This window comes from Bombyx mandarina, chromosome 03 (assembly GCF_030267445.1).
Source record: "Bombyx mandarina strain Sakado chromosome 03, ASM3026744v2".
Taxonomy (NCBI): Eukaryota; Metazoa; Arthropoda; class Insecta; order Lepidoptera; family Bombycidae; genus Bombyx; species Bombyx mandarina.
Genome location: NC_143210.1, coordinates 14,196,552 through 14,220,052, shown reverse-complemented (window position 1 = coordinate 14,220,052; position 23,501 = coordinate 14,196,552). Strand labels below are relative to the sequence as shown.

Below are 23,501 nucleotides of genomic sequence, written 5' to 3'. Positions count from 1 at the left end.
ACTTAATGATATCTATGGGTTCCAAGCAACCCAACTCCGAGTGGGTCGTTAGCTGGTCCACTCATCTAATGCATTAAAAAACAAATGTAAATTAGCAGGCTTGAACGTGTATAGTATTACAGACTCTGCACAGTTAACACGCTCAAGACCGGTGACGGCTTCACTTAATGATATCTATGGGTTCAGAGCACCCCAACTCCGAGCAGGTCGTTAGCTGGTCCACTCATCTAATGCATTAAAAAACAAATGTAAATTTTCGGTAGGCAGCGGCTTGGCTCTGCTCCTGGCATTGCTGAAGTCCACGGGCGACGGTAACCACTCACCATCAGGTGGGCCGTATGCTCGTCTGCCTAGAAGGGCAATAAAAAAAAAAACCAAGCTTGAACGTGTATAGTATTACAGACTCAGCACAGTTAACACGTTCAAACCGACCGTAAACGTAGATTAATTGCTCTAGTTAAAGGCACACGGAAGCACGGCGGCGGCGGCGACGCACAGACAACGGTCAGTGATCTTGCCAACAGAATTGCATCTTGCTACGCGTAAACATCGTTAAAAGTTTTTTCAGAAATTTCCATTTGATGTTTGACATTTATATATCTATATATTAATACGTGAAGCAAAAACTTTGTGCCCGTTTTACGAAAATTGCGCGGACGGAGGAGTATGAAATTTTCCACACTTATAGAGAACTAGCGACCCGCCCTCGCTTCGCTTCGGAAACATTAAAACACACATGAAACCAAAAAAATAAAAAAAATAAAAATTAAAAAAGTAGCCTATGTTCATCAGGGACAATGTCGGCTTCTAATGGAAAAAGAATTTTTCAAATCGGTCCAGTAGTTTCGGAGCCTATTCGAAACAAACAAACAAACAAATCTTTCCTCTTTATAATATTATTAGTATAGATGTAGAGGAGTGTACAAAGTTGTTTTTTTTTTCAATTATGCATGAGAAATACATTAAATCAATAAATAAAAACATTACACACACTATCATGTATTTGACACACACACGCATGTACACTATTTATTTATTGTCAAACTTTTCTTATTGCTTATAGTGTGGTGAAATTAAGAATAGCTTAAATATTGTTTGTCTTTATTAACTTTTTTCTATAGTGTACACTTGGCGAAATTTGTGATTATAGAAGTATAATAGTCTTTGACAATAGAATCATAATAGTGTACAAAATATTATAGTGTAATTATAACAGTGTAATTATAGTCGAATTTCGACCACTGCGGGACCACTAGTTACATTAAAACAAGTACAGTTCTGGTCAAGTGGCTTGAAGTTCACGCGAGTAGCATCGCCTTGCGTATTTCTACCGCGAAGCCCTTGAGCTGCTCAATTGTTTTTTTTATTGCTTATGTGGGTGGACGAGCTCACGGCCCGCATGGTGTTAAGTGATAACTGGAGCCCATAGACATCTACAACATAAATGCAGTCACGTTCCTTGAGATATGAGTTCTAAGGTCTCAAGTATAGTTACAACGGCTGCCCCGCCTTTCAAACCGAAACGTATTACTGCTTCACGGTAGAAATAGGCGGGGTGGTGGTACCTACCCGTACGGACTCGCAAGACGTTCTACCAGACGTAATTACTCGAATTATAATTTTGCGGGTTTAATTTTGATAACACGATGTTATTCCTTCACCGTGGAGGTCAATCGTGACCATTTAATTTTGTTAAGTACGTATTTCATTATATATATCGTGTAGCGTTCACCCGAACGAAAAAAAAATATATCCGAAAGAATGTATTTTTGTAAAATGATCAATACTTAAAGATTACCCTAATTAATTATGTAAACGCATGTGTTTATTGACGGCACTGTCTCGTATTATACAATTTAACTAATCAAATCTGAACACTGGTCCAGTTTACTCTATTAATATGAACACTTCTTCATTTATATAAGTTTCGTGATACTTACATTAAGCTAAAACGGGTACATCTGGCGCACCTTCTGTTGTTGCTGCTCGATAGTTTGCTAATGGCTGTTGCGTCACTTATTATCAAGCTTTTGAAGAGTAACCGCTTATCTCCAAAAGCTCATACATATTTTACCTCATAGGGTTGAGCTGTGTGCATTTTTTTTTAAATTAGATACTCTTTATGACTTAATTTCGTTTTTAATTTAATTATTTGCGCTTAACCCTTTTTCCGAGTGTTTCACAGTTTTCGAAGTCGAGTGGTTCGTAAAATAAATGTAAGATGAAACCTTATCACCATAGATTGACTTCTACGGTGAAGGAATAACATCGTGTAATAAAAATCAAACCAGCAAAATTATAACTTGCGTAATTAGAACGTTTATATCTCAAGGTGGGTGGCGCATTTACGTTGTAGATGTCTATGGGCTCTAGTAACCCTTAACACCAGAAGGGCTCTGAGCTCGTCCAACCCTCTAAAAAAAAAAGCCGAATCACTACTCGCAAAAACGATTGGTAAATGAAATTCATATTATAGCTTTGAAACTGTTTCTATTAATTTTCTACAAAATACGAACACAGTGTCCCCTTTTAAATGTCTGATCACTGTCAATTCTCTGAGCATAATTGTTTGGAAAATATCTATTTAGTCAATTCATATATGAATCACAAAAGACCGTCTTTCATGAACCTTGACAACGACAGGCTAAAGTCAATAAACAATCTTGACTTCCGCCAATCCCTGTTAAATTGTGCCATTGTAGATGCGTGAGCTTACATTTTAAACTTACAATACAATCTGTTTATTATCTCATAAAAACACACACCGAAGCTTTTATAATCGACTGATGCGCTATTAGTTCAATTAGCTGTTGTATTTGCACTGGTCGAATTGACAGCGATGCACGGTATTCAAGAACTATGTACGTGACTTTTCCTTGGGTTTTAAATTACATCAGTAGTCCAATTTCAGTTCACAAGATATACTATAGTTTCAGACTTAGTGAATCAAAATAACTATTGTTCCGTTTATCTGCAAATTTAACGGACGCTAAATAGCGGAGTGCACCAGAAATGTTCTGCAAATAAACTTCAATATTTTTCTGAAATATTCTCAATTTGTATATATACACTAGCTGACCCGGCAGACTTCGTAGTGCCTCAATCGATAAATAAAAGACACATCAAGGGGACACATCAAAGGAAGAACAAAATTGTTTTATATAATTCCGAGTTTTTTTATATTTTCTCACCTTTTAAACCTTCCCTGGACTTCCACGAATAATTCAAGAGCAAAATTAGCCAAATCGGTCCAGCCGTTCTCGAGATTTAGCGAGACTCACGAACAGCAATTCATTTTTACATATAGAGAAGAAGAAGAAGAAGAAGATTGTTAGAGCCAATTTGATTTAGCTTGTAATTCACATTTGATTCAGGTATTTATTTATTAGAGTATAAATTGACTATTAGATAAAATTAATAAATTCATTATCGTAACTGTAATTTTTTTATTCAAAAAAAGTTTTAAGATGGGAGAAGTCATAGGAATACCTCCATACTCCAGATAATTATCAAATACGAAAATGTATATAGGTAAGTAAATATTAAAGCTCGCTTGTGTCTTAGTAGCAATATAAACTCAATTTTATGGGTGCAAGTCAAAACTAGCGTGAGTTGCATTCCAGACGAATTTCCTGGTAGATAACATAAATATGTGTGTTCGATCTAAACCTATTTTGAAAATAGATTTATGATAGATTTCATTCGTTACTTTACGACACTACGACAAAGCTGAAGGGTTATAATTTATTTTGTTAGCGAAGTATGTGCGTGATATAGAGAGTATACAATTTATTGCATGGGTATTAATGGGTCCAAAGATAAGGTTCTAGTAAGAAACAGACTTGGCACAAATTACTTTACATGGATACAGGTATATACAAAAATTTTGTACACATCTAAAGTTGTATATTAATTAAATTGGATATCTTAAGCATATACAGAGATGGTGCCTCCATTTTAGGTTGAATAAATTCAGTTATACCTACCGTTACATTAAATTGATTTGAAGTCGTCGTGGCCTAAAAGATAACACGCTCGGTGCATTCGTATCGAACGATGCGACTGTGTCAATGTTCGAATACCGCGAGCAGGTACCAATTTTTGTACTAAAAAAATACGTAATACACGTTCACGAATTACTTCCACGTTGAAGGATTAACACCGATTAATCAAAAATTATACCCCTAAACACCATAATTTGCATAATTACTAGTGATAATACATTTTACAAGCTTGCACGGGTAGACACTGTTACTAAGCGCCTAGATTGCTTAACTTTGCCTTCTTTTGTTTGTTAATGTATATTTTAGTCTTTTAGGTCTCTTATAAATAGATTCATTCTCAGTATATTCGGATTCGTCTTTTCCAGATTCTAGTACATATTCCGGCGCCTTAGTAAAAGAAATTGACATAATTACATCAGCGCGTCGCGTAGGGCACCAGTGACCTACATGGCAATAAACGTGTCAAAAACAGTCGCATCTTTCTAAGTCCAACGAACAACATCTCATTGTTATTGAGGTAGAATATCTTCAGAATTTGATATTTTATGTCTTACCAAGGGAATATTATTGATTTAATGTGACGTAGGTGTCGCTGCGTTCAGTTCATTCATAAAAATAATATGTAATATGATCGGATGCGTCTATGTCATAAATATTTCATGTTTAACAATGTTTGTATTTCCTACAGTCGGAATTTTAAGCGTGTTTTTAACACTGATCAAATCTTTAGAGTATTTTGTACCCACTGCAATGTAATTATACCTAGACCAAATCTGTTCACTGAAGAAAATTTTATTTTGATCTGTTTCATAATTATATTATACTAGCTGACCCGGCAGACTCCGTAGTGCATCAATCCATAAATAGAAGACCTAAACTTTTGTATAAAATAAACTTAAAACAAACAAAAGGAATCCGTCCGACGGGAGACACATCAAAGGGAAAATAAAAACCGTTTGTTTTATATAATTCCGAGCATTTTCATATTTTTTGACCTTTTAAACCTTCTCTGGACTTCCACGAATAATTCAAGACCAAACTTAGCCAAATCGGTCCAGCCGTTCTCGAGTTTTAGCGAGACTAACGAACAGCAATTCATTTTTATATATATAGAAGAAGAAGATAGAAGATAGCCTGCTGCTAATGCTATTACAACCTTTAATTTCACAATTTTTGGGACACTGCTTTTTATAGGCATTATGGGCTCTGAAATTGACTAAATGCGAAGGAGTGATGCTGAACAAAAATATGGTGAAAAGTTTAAGTTCGATGTCTGTGTGTGTTGCTTTATTTATTTAATGAATTTGCTTTTCTATTTATTTCTATTCACGGCATGATTTCAATGGCCTCCGGTAACTAATTAACACCTGTAGAGGCTGTAGATCGGTGAACAATATTTTTTTATTAAGTTATTACCACAATTGTTTGGTCATCTGTATACCCAGTACAAAAGTAAACTAAAAATCCTACTTATCGAAAATTCTAGAAATTTATTTTTGAATGTCCACGCGACCCATTTTCGGGTTCAGGTAATTTAAATATATTTCTTATTAATTTTCTTTATAAACTACGTACCGGAAGCCAATGATAACACAGAGTGAATTCCCTAAACGATTGTTCTGCCCAAGCAGATTTTCTTTCCAACCTAAGCTGATGGTCTTGAGAGACCATTTCAGCGTAGTCTTAACTAGTAGATGAGCTCATGGGGCTCCAATCTGACGACGTTGCTAGCACTAACCCTAGCAAGAGCAGTGCTTCGCAGAATCTACCATCGGATCGAAAACGCGACCCACTGAGAAGATCCGGCGAGAAACTCAGTGGGCTGTCTCTGTGGGTTAATTTACTCGCCGAGGCCTTCGTCGCAAGCGACGGGTTCGACGAGAACGATGACTAGCCAAACAGAGATGAGCGATGATTACTACAGAAATATTTGCAACACATCTCATAACAGTAAAACAACACTATGTCCACTACAATGTGATCAGTGCAGTAATACCAAGAGTAGCGTAGGCAAAAAAATCTCCATGACAACCAAGAGCTATTTAAATAAACAAGTACACGCCATGCACCAGTCATTTGAAGGGAATCCGAGGGTGGGCAGTATTTATAGTGTACGGAGACGGTACAGACTTAAATATTTATTGCGGCTGGTCGCAGATTTACAAGCAGTGACTAGTTAGACTTGGTATCCGGTGGCTTTCGCGTGTAAAAATAATCGCACGAGCATAGCTTTTAAATATTATTGGAATTCAATTTATTGTTTTCAGACAGAACGAGATTTGACCATAAAACAATTGGTACATTTAATTCCGTGAATTTGAAATGTACATTTTTGAGTGGTCCTTGGGCACCAAAACGTACCGGCTGCGTCATATCATGTGAATATGTCATACTGGAAGCTATGGTCTTCTTCTTCTTCGTCGCTTTCTTCATTGCTGAAGGTCGTGTCCCTGAAACTTGACCGTTGCCTGTCTCGTGAGCTGTTTCCATCTCGTCCGGTCCTCAGCTGCTCGAATGGCGGTTGCGACTGGCAACCCAGTTAGAGCGGTTACTTGATCACACCAACGGCTAGGTAATCGGCGGCGGGGTCTCTTTCCTTCTACTTTGCCCGTCACAATCACTTTGTTCAAGTTATCTGACTGTCGGCGGGCAATATGACCGAAGTAGCTGAGGATCCTCTGGTAACAGATTGTTGAGAGCCTGACTCGGATGCGAAGCTGATCCAGGATAGATTTATTTGTCCTCTTGGCTATGGTCTAACTAAAGAATAAAACTTTTAACTTCAACAATAACTTTTATAACTAAAGAATAAAGCAATTTCGACGGTACCAGTGTTCAAAACCCGAAGGCAGGTACCAATCTCTCTAAGAAGATACTAACTTATTAAACATATACCTACTCATTAATGACTTCCACGTTGAAGAATTAACATCTATACTATCTATACTAATATTATAAAGAGGAAAGATTTGTTTGTTTGTTTGTTTCGAATAGGCTCCGAAACTACTGGACCGATTTGAAAAATTCTTTTTCCATTAGAAGCCGACATTGTCCCTGATGAACATAGGCTTTTTTTTATTTTTTTATTATTTTTTATTTTTTGTTTCATGTGTGTTTTAATGTTTCCGAAGCGAAGCGAGGGCGGGTCGCTAGTCTTGTAATAAGAATCAAACCTACAAAAATTACAATTTGCGTAATGGCTGATAATAAGGCGTCTTGTGACCCAGCAAGAATAGGTAGCACCGACGTGCCTATTTCTAGCGTGAAGCAGTAATGTCGGTTTGAAGGACGAGGCAACTGTTCTACTAAACTGAGGCTTAGAACTCATGTCAGGGCGTGGCAATTTACGTTTTTGATGACTATAGGTATAGAACGGGTAGGACAACGGGTGGGCCATGAGTTCATCCACCCAACTAAACAACAAAACATAAGGCTGAAGTTGCAATCTTACTATTGACAGGGAAACATAAAGAAGAAACGTTTAGCAGCAAAAATAATTCAGTACGTATTACAGGAGAACGCTGTAATTTGGAATGTTTTTGACACAAGAGCAAACTACGAGAAATTTCACGATGAGTACACACACACAAACGTGAACTATTCGAAAATAGTAAGCGACAAGACTACGCTGAGCAAAGACATCCGACTAATGAAGCTCTCTTATAGAAACAGTTTTTCTATTTAACGAATTCTTGCGAAAGCATTGTTTTAGACAACGATTGTTCACGTGTACCAAAATATCCACGACGCACACACAGACATAAAGATGCACACGCATGCACGCGCGTCTCGGAGAAGCTCTATCGAAAAACACACAGTTTTATTATTAACTAGATGTGACCCGTGGTTCCACTTGCCGTTTTTTATTTTATTGCCCTTGTAGGCAGACGAGTATACGGCCCACCCGATGGTGAGTGGTTACCGTCGCCCATGGACTTAAGCAATGGCAAGAGCAGAGCCAAGTTGCTGCCTACCTTGCCTTACATTTGGAATTCATGAGATGGTGACTAATGGGTTTGACTTTGGTTTAGATAGCTCGACTTTGGTATGCCGAACTCGAATGCCATTTTTAATTACAAACATATCAAAATCGTGCAAAACTGGACTGAATTTATAATTTACAATTTTCTACGTTCAATAATCCGTTCAGAATTTTTTAAACATCATCATCATCATTCCTTCCTATTACCCTCTGCTGGGGTGTAGGGCTCGAATCAAATTTTTCCATTTACATCGGTCTTGGGCAGTCTGTTCTAGCTCCTCCCGCGTCATGCCCAAGACCCCTAGCTCCTGCTCCACCGAGCGACGCAAAGTTGTTCTGGGGCGGCCTCTCTTCCTTTTGCCAGACACTTTCCAGGTCAGTGCTCTCTTTGATAGGTGGGTATCGGGCTTTCTCAAAATATGACAAATCCAATGCCACTTCCGCGTAAGGATCTCCTTTTCCATTGGTGTCTGCTTAGTGATCAATTTTTTAAACGGTAACTTATAAATTTATAAATTAATGATTGACCCGATAGACGTCTTGTGGAAATTTCGAGTAAATTTATTTACATGACTGTTCTAGATAACTTTCGCATTTTTAATTTTCATGCAAATCTTAACCCACGTTGAAAAAATTATACACGTAGGTCCGATCTCAAACACATATTGAAGTTTTATTTAAATAGATAAAATAGCGTTAATATACAGACACACATCTCTTACAATTTTATAATAATATACATTAGTCAATTCATTTCGCTGTTCTAATTTTCTATTGATGAGCGTTTCTAAATTTGTTTTTTTTATTTATGGAATCATTGTTTTGACTACAGCTACGGGAATAGATCGATCGTTATTCTTTTGTTTTTTACTTAAATTTTCTTCGAGATTACCAAATTTGATTAATGTTACTTGCGTCATTAACAAGACGCAAGACAGGGTAAATTGCGTTATTAACAGGCGCAAGACAGAGTAAAGTGGAGACAACTTGTGAGGGCCCTATGCACCAGCGGGGTACCCTAGGACTACAACAACAACAACAAGCGTCATTAACTAGTCCCTCTGGTACGCTGTAAAGTATAATCGAGTTGATATACCTACAACTACATTACGGTTGGTTTTGACGGAAAAACCGAATTATAAAGTAGTATTAGTAGTATTAGCTTGCCTGATTACGATGACAGGAACTTATGGTTCAACATGATAGCGCCACGTGAACGACTGTAATTGACACTACTCGGCTTAAGAAACATTAATACCAGTTGTATGTCCACCTATGTGGTCTCTTGTCCGACTACGGCAGCGGTCGGGGAACCGGGGTAAATTACCCCAAATGGGGTGAAAATGAAATTTTTGTGAGTAAAAAGTATATATTGAACTGAAACTTCTTTAGAATCGTTGCGATTTCAAATTATCATGGGGCTATAATATGAAAGATGCTCTAAAGAAGCGATTTCGTTTTTTTTTTGTACTTCGCCATGGGGTAATATCAACTTACACAAAAATATTTATGGGTAAGAATTAAAAAAGTTCCCCGACCGTTGGGCTACGGCATTTGGACATATATCGACATACACGAATTCATAGAATACTATAAAAACACAGAGAAAAATAATTTTGAGACAAAAATCCGGTACTCAAAGAAATGTCCTTACCTCTTTCTCCTGCTTGTCCCCTTGTATCCTGTCTCGGAGTGCGACCAGCTCCAAGGGCCAGCTCGACACCTCCGCGTCAGGATCAGACAGGAGTACCTGCGACATATCACAAAATAAGTCAAACACGTACAGAAGGCTCGTTCCATTTTACATTATTTATCATTTGAGGATATCCTCAAATATTCCTCCTTTTTAGTACGCTTTTATTAGCTTCAGACGTATCTATGTATGTTTGTAACGGAATCTTTGAACATGATTTTGACCCCCTTCAAAACGTCGAATTAACTCGAAATTTGGTATTGGTACTCATTAAGGATCGATGACAATTCGAAATTTAAAAAAAAAATGAAAAAAAAAATTTTTAATTTTTTAAATTCAACTAAAAAATGAATAATAAATAATAGTTTAAAAAAACTAACAAAATACGCTTTTATAGAAAATCCAACTAAAAAATAGAAAATAAATTTGAATTAAAAATAGTGTAAGAAAAAATGATTTTATCGTAAAAAAGCGTGGGGTGTATGGTATAAGTAGTTATACCATATAAATATTTTATGAATAACTACATTATATTCTATTTTTTAGTTGGATTTTCTATAAAAGCGTATTTTATTAGCTTTTTTAAACTATTATTAATTTTTGATTTTTAATATTATTCATAGTAGAGAAAGCCTCTTACACATAAACCTCGTAAAACCCAATCCATTTACAACGCAAATAAATTTCTGAGAAACTGCCAACCGTGCGACTAGAAAGTCCAAAACCCCCGCATTCGTACTTAATTGTAATTCTTACGTGATTGGTCCAAACAATCAGTCCAATATAGGATAGTACGTGCGTTAAGAAACGTGTGAGCTGTCGATAATGGATGACTATCAGTGGGATAAGCTTACTGTTGGTTGTCCAGCATGAGATCCCAAACGCAACCTTCACCCATGCCATTAGCAGTAAATTGTTAACCAGCCGCCAACATTTTATAAAAATAATATAAAATAAAATAATAAGATAAATAAAGATAAAATAAAATAATATGTAATATATATTTTTTTTATTGCTTCAATGGGTGGACGAGCTCACAGCCCATCTGGAGTTAAGTGGTTACTGGAGCCCATAGACATCTACGAAGTAAATGCGCCACCCACCTTGAGATATAAGTTCTAAGGTCTCAACTATATTTACAACGGCTGTCCCGCCTTTCAAACCGAAACGCATTATTACTTCACGGCAGAAATAGGCAGGGTGGTGGTACCTACCCGCGCGGACTCACAAGCGTCCTACCACCAATAGAAGAGCAGAGCACAAATCAAAAAGGATTTTAAACAAGTAAGCCCTTTTAAATAGTCAGGATTTTAGCACTCCTGAGGTCTTGGAAACACAATACATATCACATATGTATAAAGGTTTCTTAACATCAAAACATATCGTACCAAGGCAAATACACTTTTCATTAGAAAGAGTTTTACTTGCATCAAGTAAAATTATCAACTTACATATAAATCGACCGTATTCATTGGACCACCACAGAAACACACAATCTAGATAAATCACTATAAAAAATTTCACAAAACTGATATCTATTTAACTTCGAATAGTACATGATCCATCTGTGACACATTCAGTACTGTTGTTATATCGCACAAGAAGCACTGTTGACCCCATCGTTATCGGCTATTATTTATGAACTAATTACATAAATAAACAAGTTACGGACAATGGAAAAAGATAAATCATTAACAAATGACTTGTTATTTTTATTTCGCTCAGTCCAAAGAGAGATTCGCAATAGACTGACGGACACCAATATGGGGACCTTGAATATATAAAGCATCAATCATTATTTTTGTGAAGTATTAATAATGTGTGTAAATAAGTCAGTAAATTAATCAGTGTTCGAATCCCGCAGGCGGTTACCAATTTTTCTAATTATGCACATACTTAACAAATGTTCAAGATTGACTTCCACGGTGAAGGAATAACATCGTGTAATAAAAATTAAACCCACAAATATAAATTTGCGTAATTACTGGTGGTAGGACCTCTTGAATCCGCACGGGTAGGTGCCACCGCGCTGCCTATTTCTGCCGTGAAGCAGTAATACGTTTCGGTTTGAAGGGCGGGGCAGCCATTGTAACTATACTGAGACCTTAGAGCTCATATCTTAAGGTGGGTGGCGGCATTTACATTGTAAATGTCTATGAGCTCCGGTAACCACTTAACACCAGGTGGACTGTGAGCCCGTCCAGCCAGTCCAGTGGCGTTTATGCAATAAATAAATAAAACACCAGTGGAACATACATGTTTTTAGTATCCATAAACAGCTATTACAATAGATAAATGACTAGGCTCGTATTGAAGATCTTCCTATTGGAGTGAGTACATGCGTGTTATCACTGGATCACCGACATAATAATAATTTGTCCTAATTATTTCCTAATGAACTTACTGGAACCTTCATTACTTTAATTGCAAATGTTTCTCAGTGAAAGATTTTTATTATTAATGTTTAAATCTGTTTAAGCTATTCGGTAATCGGTGTCACTTAGATAACTATGGGATACTTATCTTGAACAATAACATGGAACAAAAAATACCTACATAGTTAATTTTGCTTCAGAAATAGGAGTGCTATAGGTACAGTGTACTGGTGCCAACCAGAAAAAATAGTTTGATATAATTTTTGAGCCCATTGTTCACACACACCACGTCCTTACAGCGGATTAAGTTGAACAAATGCTCCCGTACCTAGTTTTTTAAAATCCACCTAATTGATATAATACCACTACTGAGCTGGCGCTACGACCCTGATTTGATTTGAACGTTGATGCTTCCCGATTCCGTAAGTTTAATTCGTGATACCCTACAAGTGACCTCTGGGTGGTGCTAAACGGGAGTCGAACATACAATCGGTGTTAGGACCTAGTCCGACTGACTGGTGACTACCCTCCGACTAGAGTCCGCCGCCAAATAGCCTAGCTGAGTTTTGGCGTGTGTGTTGGAGAGCCAGTTCTATTCCTTCCCTTTCCTCCTCCTTGTCGGAGGTGAGTCTTGGTGATACTTGGAACATGCAGAACAAACGTTGCTGACGGGGGTACAGGGAGGATCGGTAGGGGACCTGAACCCGAGTGTCTACTAAGCTCCGCCCCGGGAAGCTGTCCTGCCAACCGGGGTAAAATCCTATCATGCGGCCGTCGTGCCGGAGTCGAAGGCAGGAGTGGATCCCGGCGATCGTATGCAGGGTGGATTTATTCAGATATTGCATTGATCTTATCGCAGCGCAACACCTTGCCAGTCCGGCACTTAGAGTTCATGTAGATCCCTTTCCACAGCGTCAGACCAGCGGTACTTAGGCCTCCCTAGAAAGCGGGGTCCCTTTAGTACACCTGAACCTCCAATAGATATAATAGACCATAATTTCTATCTGTGACCAAAACAGAAAAACTTCTCGTAAAAGTTTACCTACCAACGAAAGTTAAATCAGGATTGGTTTCTATAAAATAAAATAAAAATCGCGTCAAGGATTGTGTAAAGAACAAATTTATGTGACATTGAAGAACGTCTTTATATCTATTTATTCACAGACAGACTACATTAAAAATAACACGCCTTCGAGCTGTCTTCTATAAACTTACCTACTTTTATCAACCGAAATAGTTTTGAGTCAGTTCTAAAAATGTAATTGTCAAGACATGACGGGCGAAGCGTTTCTCGGAATTCTGACGTATTGATCAGGGTTTGTAGCCGATCAAGAGTTTTTTAGGATTTTAGAGTTCAAAGTTGAAACGAGGTTCTTATTAATAAGCTTTTATTAGCTTCAGACGTATGTATGTTGGTAACGGAATCTTTGAACATGATTTTGACTACCTTCAAAACATCGGATTAACTCGACATTTGGTATACTTATTAAGGACCGATGACAATTCTACATTAAAAATATAAAAAAATTTAAATTCAACTAAAAATGAAAAATAAATAATAGTTTAAAAAAAACTAACAAAATACGCTTTTATAGAAAATCCAACTAAAAAATAGAAAATAAATTTTAATAAATTTGAATTAAAAATAGTGTACAAAAATAGTGATAAAAATAGTAATAAAATAAAAATAGTGAGTAAATTGGAATTAAAAATAATAATATAATTATCCACACCCTACTTTTATTTTCTACGATATGTCCACTACTATCTTGATTTCAAAGAAGAAGAAAGAGAAGAAATACCAAGGTATACCAAGAGATCTACCTAATAGAATAGCATAGTAATTACCCGCGCACATGACGCTACAAGCTACAAGTTATACGGTCAGAGCAACAACTTCCGCGTCCAGTGCACTTGCCAAATATTAAATAGGACAGCACAGTTGCAGTGGCAACGAATTTTTTATAATAATACAGGCTGAATGATTAATGAAGCAAAAAGTTTTTATTCATTTTTAGAAATAAAACCTTCAGTGGATTTTACATATTTTGTACGGTTTTTCAAGGTTATCTCGAATAGCTGTTGCTAGCCTTCTATGCGTACAAGTAAAACCATGTCTAATTTAATCCTTCCACTGATTCCAACCCTGATCGGGCAACGTAACGCTTTTCCATGGCCAAGAGCTGATTGACGTCTGGTAGAGCGACCTTTATATTGACGAAGGGACATACGTTAAGGACCTGATTGTGCTGTACGCATTGACATTTTGACAACGAGCAACCATATGACATATTCTCGCGTTCCCCGACCCACGCTGTTTGTGACCCCTCTGAATATTCACAGGAATACATGTGAAACTCGACTAACCTCAAGAACTTCTAAGGAAATAGCAGATAAAAAAAATGCGTAAATCCACAATTGCGACTATGGAATAAACAATAAAAACGCAACCTCTTTAATGAAACCAAACCTTTCAGTCTTTATGTATGGAAATCACACATAGATAGATAGATAGATCTGGAGGATAAGAAGAGATCGTTGACCTAAATAATCTTTAATGTGGGAGACAGCGTGGAAATAAAAATCAGGTCATACGCGCGAAAAATGTCACTAGATCATTGGCGCCCGTCCAAAGACACTTTGACAATATTTGTAAATGGCGATGACCCCGCGGTTTCAGACTTCTAATGTTGTAGCTTTACTAAAATTAAAATCGATTATTCTTGTATGTTTAACATATTTTTGCACGTGCGTGCAGTCGCTGGAGATGAATGTCTTAATCAATAAATGTAAATTTTTTTTATATTGCCCTTGTGTGCGGACGAGCAAACGGCCCACCTGATGGTGAGTGGTTACCGTCGCCCATGGACTTCAGCAACGCCAAGGGCAGAGCCAAGCCGCTGCCCACCGTTAAGTACACAAACCTCGTTTGAAAGACATGTCATAGCGCTCCGGAAACACCGTGGAGGGGAGCTCATTCCAAAGCCGAATGGTACGCGGCAAAAAAGATCTCTGGAAACGCACTGTGGATGAAGGCAGTGGCTCCAGGTAGTAAGCTTCGCAAGTTTTAATGCTTTTCCCATAACTGCGTGACAAAACTTAAACCACTGCCATGCTAAATACAAACATGCAAATCAAGCCCTTCGTCGCTTAGATTCAAGATTTTAGATTCAATTAGATGCAGGATGCAACATCGACAATAAAATCCTTTTAAAAAATGTTTAAAACCCTGGTTCCGTGTTTGTTGTATCGTCGGTCAATCGGTAGAATAGAATTAAAAACCAATCATAGTATTTAATAAACTGCTACGAATATATAACCACACAACAGTACAACCATCAATAATTGCTTCGTTTTAAGAAATAAATATTAACGAAAACTGACATCATCAGAACAACAAAGGCCTCCTTCTTCATACGCTCGGTTTTTTACAACTTTACTGATTAGATACGACAATGTGGCTTGTCTGTTATGATTGTTCGTGTCTTGCCAGAGCTACGGTATCATACGCGCGAGCTGCGAGCGATGCACATAGGTTATCGCCGCGAACTGTATCATAATAATGTCAAACTAATGTCGATAGTTCGTCACTGTAACATCCTCAACCCTATCGCTACGAACGATATCTGTATAATAACATTTTTAATAAAAACTAATTCATTAAATGTGTACCGTTTTTTGTGTCCAAATTTGTTAATTATATTGGACAACTAAAGTGGCAGGTGAAAGGCGATTATATGCAGCAGAGATGCGAATGTTGCGATGGATGTGTGGAGTAACGAGAATGGATAGAATACGGAGTGAATATCTTAGAGGAAGTCTGAAAGTGGCACCTGTGACAGAGAAGCTGAGAACTGTGCGTTTGGGATGGTATGGACATGTGATGAGACGAAATGAAAATGAGGTTGGTAAGAGAATGTTAACTATGAATGTGGAAGGATATAGAGGAAGAGGTAGACCTAAGAAGAAATGGATGGATTGCGTGAAAGACGATATGGGTAAGAGGGGAGTGAGCGAGGAAATGGTATATGATAGAAGAGTATGGAAGGAGAAAACATGTTGCGCCGACCCCAGGTGACTGGGAGAAGGGCAGGATAATGATGAAACTAAACTAGGAATATTCACATAAGAGTTACTTAATATATAATATCTCAAACTAATGTTGAAAAGATATGGCAGGGATATTTAATCTCATATATACTCGTAAATTATGATAAGCATCATCGTAATCTTTGGCGGCAAGACAATCTGATATTCGTGAGCAATGAAAATCATAATAATTTTCTTTGTATATCCTGCGCATTTACGTATAAAAAACGTAGACACTTAACACACATTCGTGAACGGTTACCACGTGGCAAGAATATCATAGCATAATTATAAAAATCGAACACGCAAACATTATGATTTCCCTACTAATAATATTCATGGTTTTTTTCTTTAAATGTTTTTAAGAGTGTATGAATGACGATACGAGAGTGTGAGTGTTGAGATGACGGATGATAGAAGAGAATGGAATAGAAAAATTTGCCGACCTCATCTACTGGTATAAGGTGGAGACAAAGAAGAAGATTCGTGTTTTTTTTCTTGTACCGAGCCGGGCGGACCACTTCGCTATCTACTGTACACACCTGCTCATTTTTATTTTATTTACACAATAATCATGATCTAATACTCACACGTCGCTTGTAAAAATGCAAATGATTCCGATCTGGCATCACATCGTTTAAACTCTCACACAGACAGAAACACTAAACACTATTAACACTAATTAGAACTATTCAAATAATTGCCGGAAATCAATAGTCAGTTTTTTTATTTAATTTAACTGTCACTTACGACGCGTCAAAAGGTCATTAACTTTAACGTTAAATTTGAATTTTTGTCCGAAACATACATCCTCAATCGGACTGCAAAAATCTTTGAGGAAAATGTACATAGATGTTAAACAACAGATTTCTTTTTTTTTTACTAATAATGAACCGCAGCTCTTAAAAGAGCAGAGTATGTAACGTACGCTCCGCTATATGTTTTGTTAATGAGAGACGCCTCAAATCCATCGTGGCTCATTGCCAATACTAGTGACTAAAAAAATAAACATAGTTCTCTAATGGCTCGTCAGGAGGCTAAGGCCGGATGATATCTATGTAAATTTGCGAAGAGCACCATTTTCCGTTCTCTTCTGTTGGCGATCGATTTCTTTGGTTTTTTTGTTTAAGTTACGGAATTTTAATTATGTCACAACACAAAAATAACGTATTTTGAAAAATATATTCGAGTATAATGGGTTTAAATAAAAGTGGCAATGATTACCGGCGAATTTCAATAACTGGGTGTTTACTAGTATATATAAATTGTCAGCTAGAATGAAAAAAAATTTAATTCCTCCGAGACAGTTAAGTGACACCAGCGATGAAAAAAGTAGACGATAAGATAACTTACAGCCCATCTGATGGGCGGGGTCACAGATGCGTATCAGACAACAGGCACGGCGCGCTTGGAGAACGATATGTGATTTCGCTCAGGAAACCATATAAACTACAGATCAATGTGGAAATAAGAAAATAGAACCAATAGGGTGCCTTATCATTTTATATTACACCTACACATACCTATATCCTTCTCGGCACTAACAAAAACTTTACAAAAAAACAAAAAGTTAAATCTATACTAATATATAAATCTATGGTGGTTTTTACGGATGTTCCGTTATAACTACTGAACCATGCATCCGATTGACTTGAAACTTGGCATCCGTGTAGAAAATACACGTACTTAATGGATAGGCTAATATTTATACGAGTGTTGGACTCCCTACACCAGTTGCGGGGGCGTTAATGATGAGAATCTTTGTGAGGGTGAGAAATAATAATGTTAATTTTAAATGTCCAGCGAAGCGGACGGGTACAGCTAGTAAATGTATATATCGTTAGCACTAAATGTTTCCATTAGCACACATTACATTCTTTATTTACAACCATGGTGCGGTGCGCTACTGCCTACAACATGGCGGGAGCGGCGCTAAGGGAAGCAACCCTGATTGTAGAATTGTATCCAGGCTAACGAGGCCAGTTGTAAAGTATACATCCTGGAAGACCCACCTGTAGCTGGTCCTGCAGCTGATCGATGACGTCTCTCCTGGCCTCCTCCCTCACTTCCCGGACCCTCTGCTCCAGTTGCGACTCCATCTTCTACCGCGGGGCGAGACGTTAGTCACACATTGTTAGTCGCATACCATGCAAGCAACAAATTATTATATAGTCCTCGAAATGGTGCTCTATTTAGAACGAAACAGTAAATGGCCACTTAGCGCAGCAAAAAACATTAAATCCTCAGCAAAGTAAATTAGTCAAACCACTCTCTCGTTATGAAGAAATAATACTAGTCGAAGGGCAAACGAGAATCGAATGCATTACCTATATCTCAATTTATTCAGCTCTAAATAAACCAATCAAAAAAATCTTGCCAATACGATAATTATCATTTAAACACATTTCATAATAAAAACCAAAAATTCTTTTTATGTCTTTTATTTATGTCTTTTTATTTTTATGTTTCTTTTGCAATTATTATTATTATTTCAGAACGGCCTGACTGAGATGCAAAGAATGATAGAAAATAGATAGGACTCCATAAGCCACCGAAAGCTGATAACTATTATCTATTCCTTCTACCGCATGCAAATGTTCGTATTTACAATAAATTACATATTTACAAATACTATATTAACTAAACGTAATTTCATATCAACCTCAATATTTGTCGCCTTGCCCGCCTACTCACTTATAGCTTTCAATAGAGAACTTAGTTTTACATTAAGAGATTGCAGTTTAAAATATAAAGAAGATTAAAATAGTCAATCATAAACAGCCAGCGCATAATTTACTATCAATTAAGTCTTGTATTCACCGGCCACAACGAATATTCACCAAATATTACAAAAAGTGTTAAGTAAATTACACAAAAGTATCAGTTTAGTGACGCAACCTACAAAGTCAGGTTCGGTCTCTTGTGACGTCACTTGACAGTAAACGGTGCTAGTCTCCAATAGTTGTTTTGATACTTCTAACGTTTGTAATTTCTAACCTAAAAAGCAGTCTCGCATGTTCAACAACAACAAAAGTTTAGACACAGTTATTGTACAACAGCACTAACCTTTTCCAGTTCCAAATCTATGTCCTGCTGGTACAAGGTCTCGGTGTTCTCTGCGCTGTGCAGGTGCGCCTTCAGTTGGGATATCTGGGGGAATAGATTCCAACATGTTATTGTGTTTGTGATGAAAACCAGCAGTTGTCGCACGGTCAACCACCGCAGAAGGCGCTCGCGTATCTCCAGTCGGAAGATATGCCTCTTCACTCCATGTCGCGACTGGTCATAAAGTAATGTACCTTGAGACATGAGGTCAAAGTCCTGGAAGTACAGAAGACGGACACACTGGGGTGTACTCAGCCGTGCGCGCCCACGAGATTCCCCCACCACAACGTATTACGCAAATTACGTAAAATTATATTTAATTTATTTTACCCAAAATTATTCTTTTTTTTTATTGCTTAGTTACATGGACGAGCTCACAGTCCACCTGGTGTTAAGTGGTTACTGGAGCCCGACACATCTAAAACGTAAATGCGCTACCCACCTTGAGATATAAGTTCTAAGGTCTCAAGTATAGTTACAACGGCTGCCCCACCCTTCAAGCCGAAACGCATTACTGCTTCACGGCAGAAATAGGCGGGGTCGTGGTACCTACCCGCGCGGACTCACAAGAGGTCCTACCTACCAATAAAAAGTAAAGTAATGCTTCTATTACTTTACTATTCGTTAACAGGCGCGCGCGGGTGCGTGCTCTCGCCTTACTGAGCGTTCGGTCTGTACTGTCCAAACAAGTTTCCGCGTCGATCTGCACGATAGTAATCAAATCAAAACAAAAAAAGATATTCAACATAAATGAAAGTACATACTTGTTGAACGTCAAAAAGAACTATCGCCAATTCACAAAAACTAGCCTCCGTCCTGGGAAGAACTGGCAAGAAACTCAGCGGGCATGTCTTTTTTTTAAATATAAGTTTTTTTTATATACGTTTTTTTTTAATATTAATTTTTACAATGAGTATTATAACGTAACAATGATTGCAATATTGAAACGCCCGGAGCGAGCAACTCAATAGGACCGACCTCAGCCTCCCTGGAGGCCAGCGCGTCCCTGTGCTGGTGGAGGCAGGCCGCGTGCTCCGCCCTCAGCTCGTCCAGCTGCTGCTCGTACTTCTTGCTGACTTGCCTCACCGCTTGCTCTGTCGGACTCGACTGGACATTCGAATGGAAAAAATCGGTGTTACGAGACGAACAAAACTATTTCCCCTACAACAGAACGGTGGATAAAACAGTTTTATCTAAAACTAGCTGACACGGCAGATTTCGTAATGCCTTAATCGATAAATAAAAGACCTAAACTTTTGTATAAAATAAACTTGAAACAAACAAAAGGAATCTGTCCGACACATCAAAGGAAAAACAAAATTGTTATTTTTTTTTTTTTTTTGAGCATTTTCCTTTTTCAGCAGCAAGCATTTCATTTTTTAAACCTTCTCTAGACTTCCACAAATAATTCAAGACCAAAATGAGCCGAATCGGTCCAGCCGTTCTCGAGTTTTAGCGAGACTAACGAACAGCAATTCATTTTTATATATATAGATATAAGATATATAGATAAATATAACCACTTGTACTGTTTTATTTTTATTTTAGACAGTAAAGGGACGAATTTTACCCGCACGGTTAAACCACTATGGTGCCAATTTCTGCCACGAAATAATCATGCATTTTGGTTTAACAAGTGAGTCATGGTAAAACAAAATTGAGATTTCGTCTCATGTCTCAAAGTGCCGGCGGCAATCTCGTTCTGAAGTATATCGGCTGCCCGTCTGCAGTTTTAAACGCGAGGTCACGGGTCAATTTCGCAGTGTTTGATTATTGAAATTGAAATTAGTATCGGCATTGACAAGGGTTACAATATATTTTCTATAACTAATTGGTTACATCTAGTGACAGCGAAGGTGCGTCAGCGCTACGAGTCCGCCTGCGCGCGTCAGGACGGGGCGCATCGGAGCGCAGCGCGTCGGGACGGGACGCGTCCGCCGCATCAGGTGCGTCCAGCGAGCCCAGCGAGCCCAGGGCCGACACGCACTTGCCGCGCCACACTTCCTCTGAATAACTGAAATTACACACACATACTTTTTAACTAAACTTTGTGCCACAGTAGACCACATGAGAAGTCCTCGTGGCCTAAAGGATAATCTCGCAGGCGGGTACCAAATGAAACCCGCAAAATTTTAATTTGCGTAATTACTGGTGTTAGAACCTCTTGTGAGTCCGCGCGGGTAGGTACCACCATCCTGCCTATTTCCACCGTGAAGCAGTAATGCGTTTCGGTTTGAAGGGTGGGGCAGCCGTTGTAACTATAATTGAAACCTTAGAACTTATATCTCAAGGTGGGTTTTTTTTTTTTTTATTGCTTAGATAGGTGGACGAGCTCACAGCCCACCTGCTGTTAAGTGGTTACTGGAGCCCATAGACATCTACAACGTAAATGCGCCACCCACCTCGAGATATAAGTTCTACGGTCTCAGTATAGTTACAACGGCTACCCCACCCTTCGAACCGAAACGCATTACTGCTTCACGGCGGAAATAGGCGGGGTGGTGGTACCTACCCGTGTGGACTCCCAAGAGTACCTACCACCAGTGAATTTACGCGCATTTACGTTGTAGATGTCTATGGGCTGTGGTAACCACTTAGCACCAGGTGGGCTGTGAGCTCGTCCACCCATGTAAAATTTATTTTTTATTTTTATTATCTCTTCATTGTTACAATTAACCAATCATTACAAATCATACCTCTTGTTCAAAAAGTCACAAGATCTGTGAGATTAAGACCTCTAATAAATAAAATGTTTACATTTAGAAAATGCAAATCCAACTTACCCTTTTTTAGGCCTAAGCAGCATTATATAAAAAAGTAAAAAAATATATTTAACTTTTTAGTTTATGTTGTTTAGTTTATGATGATTGCTTATGATTAAAAATCAATATAGCTTAACATAAAGTTTTGCCAAGACTGTGTTTGTTTTTTCACATTGGACATTAAGATATAGGATACAATTTAGGAGACACAATATAGATACAATTATAGGAAGATTTTCGGTAATCAAACTCAAAACCATTGGCTAAATAAAATTTCTCAATGCATTTCAACTGACCTTCTTTCCATGTCTGAGCATTTTTTTTCGAAATACATCCTCAGGTTTTCCATCTCCTTTTCGTGTTTGGCCGCCAATTCCTCTCTTAAAATGTCTATGTCAGCATCTCCAGATTTTACTGAAGCCAGAAGTTCTCGTAAACGTCTTGTTTCTATTGAATAGCTTTGTTTGTCTTGCTGCATTTGGGCTTCCAATTCCTTCATTTCAGTATCGGACTCTATTCTCAATTTTCCAACCTCATCTGCTAACAAACGAACCAAACTCTCTCGCAACTGATTCTTTGAATTTTCTTCAATGCATTCATCAAATTTGTTAACAATTTCGGTAATTTTATCTTCAAAACCAGTTAAGAAGTCATCTGAATCTTCTGAAGACCTCAAATCCGATTTTGAATAGTTCACTACAATCTCTTCCCTATCCATATCTTTTTCACCGTTAGAACTTTGCATGGATGAACTACTGCTGACGGCAGAGAAAAACTTAGTACTGTCATCTTTAACCATACTTTGGTATTTCACAAAATCTGATAGCTGCCCTTTGATAGTATCTCGATCAGATTTCTCATTTATGAAATGCTGCAAATTTTGAACTTCATTGATGAGATGATCATTTTCATGTCTAAGACTATCACATTCGCTGACACAATGCTGCAATGAGATGGTGAGTTCCTCTATTAGTTGGTCTCGATGTATAATAGTATCTTCCAAGTGCACAAGCTGAAAGGACAAAGGCATACATTTACAGACATACAGTTAGCAAATAAGCACCATGCATGTGGTATAGTGGTCTTTCTTCAGAATTCACACTAGATACCAACACCGGATTGTTATTCGTCTTACCACAGAGACTATCAGATCACTTCATTTATTATTAAAATAATTCTGAGCCAAACTTTGTGCTATGTAAATCAAAATTAGCTAATTTTTATAGAATATTGCATTCTAAAAATTGAATAATGAAACTTTTATGCAAGCTGTAAGTTCTGCTATTATATTTCTATGATTTTTCTGATGCATATTAAATATAAAAATTGTCAGTTAATAAACAATAACATGCATAATTTTAATCAAAATCAAGGCAAAGTAGCAAATGCCACTATGAGCTCTATGACTTCTCAAACATTCTAAGCATATTTAAAGAAAATCAGGCTAACTACAAAGTGCTAAACTCAAAAATAATGTGTCCATTTATTTAA

At 37.6% G+C, this 23,501-nt stretch overlaps 1 protein-coding gene across 5 annotated transcripts in view; it reads right to left on the bottom strand.

The window, feature by feature from the left end:
* LOC114247164 (uncharacterized) overlaps positions 1-23,501 on the bottom strand; it is an 88,060-nt gene that overhangs the window by 63,015 nt on the left and 1,544 nt on the right. For 3 of the 5 annotated variants that reach the window (XM_089740136.1, XM_089740137.1, XM_089740140.1), the window contains exons 3-8: positions 22,307-23,022; positions 21,088-21,262; positions 20,227-20,355; positions 19,210-19,293; positions 18,156-18,245; positions 9,641-9,736 (exon numbers count right to left, since the gene is read on the bottom strand). In XM_089740136.1, the coding sequence (XP_089596262.1) occupies positions 9,641-9,736; positions 18,156-18,245; positions 19,210-19,293; positions 20,227-20,355; positions 21,088-21,262; positions 22,307-23,022 (1,290 nt within the window). The remainder of the gene's footprint in view (positions 1-9,640; positions 9,737-18,155; positions 18,246-19,209; positions 19,294-20,226; positions 20,356-21,087; positions 21,263-22,306; positions 23,023-23,501) is intronic. The other 2 variants (XM_089740138.1, XM_089740139.1) reach the window with 2 other exon arrangements.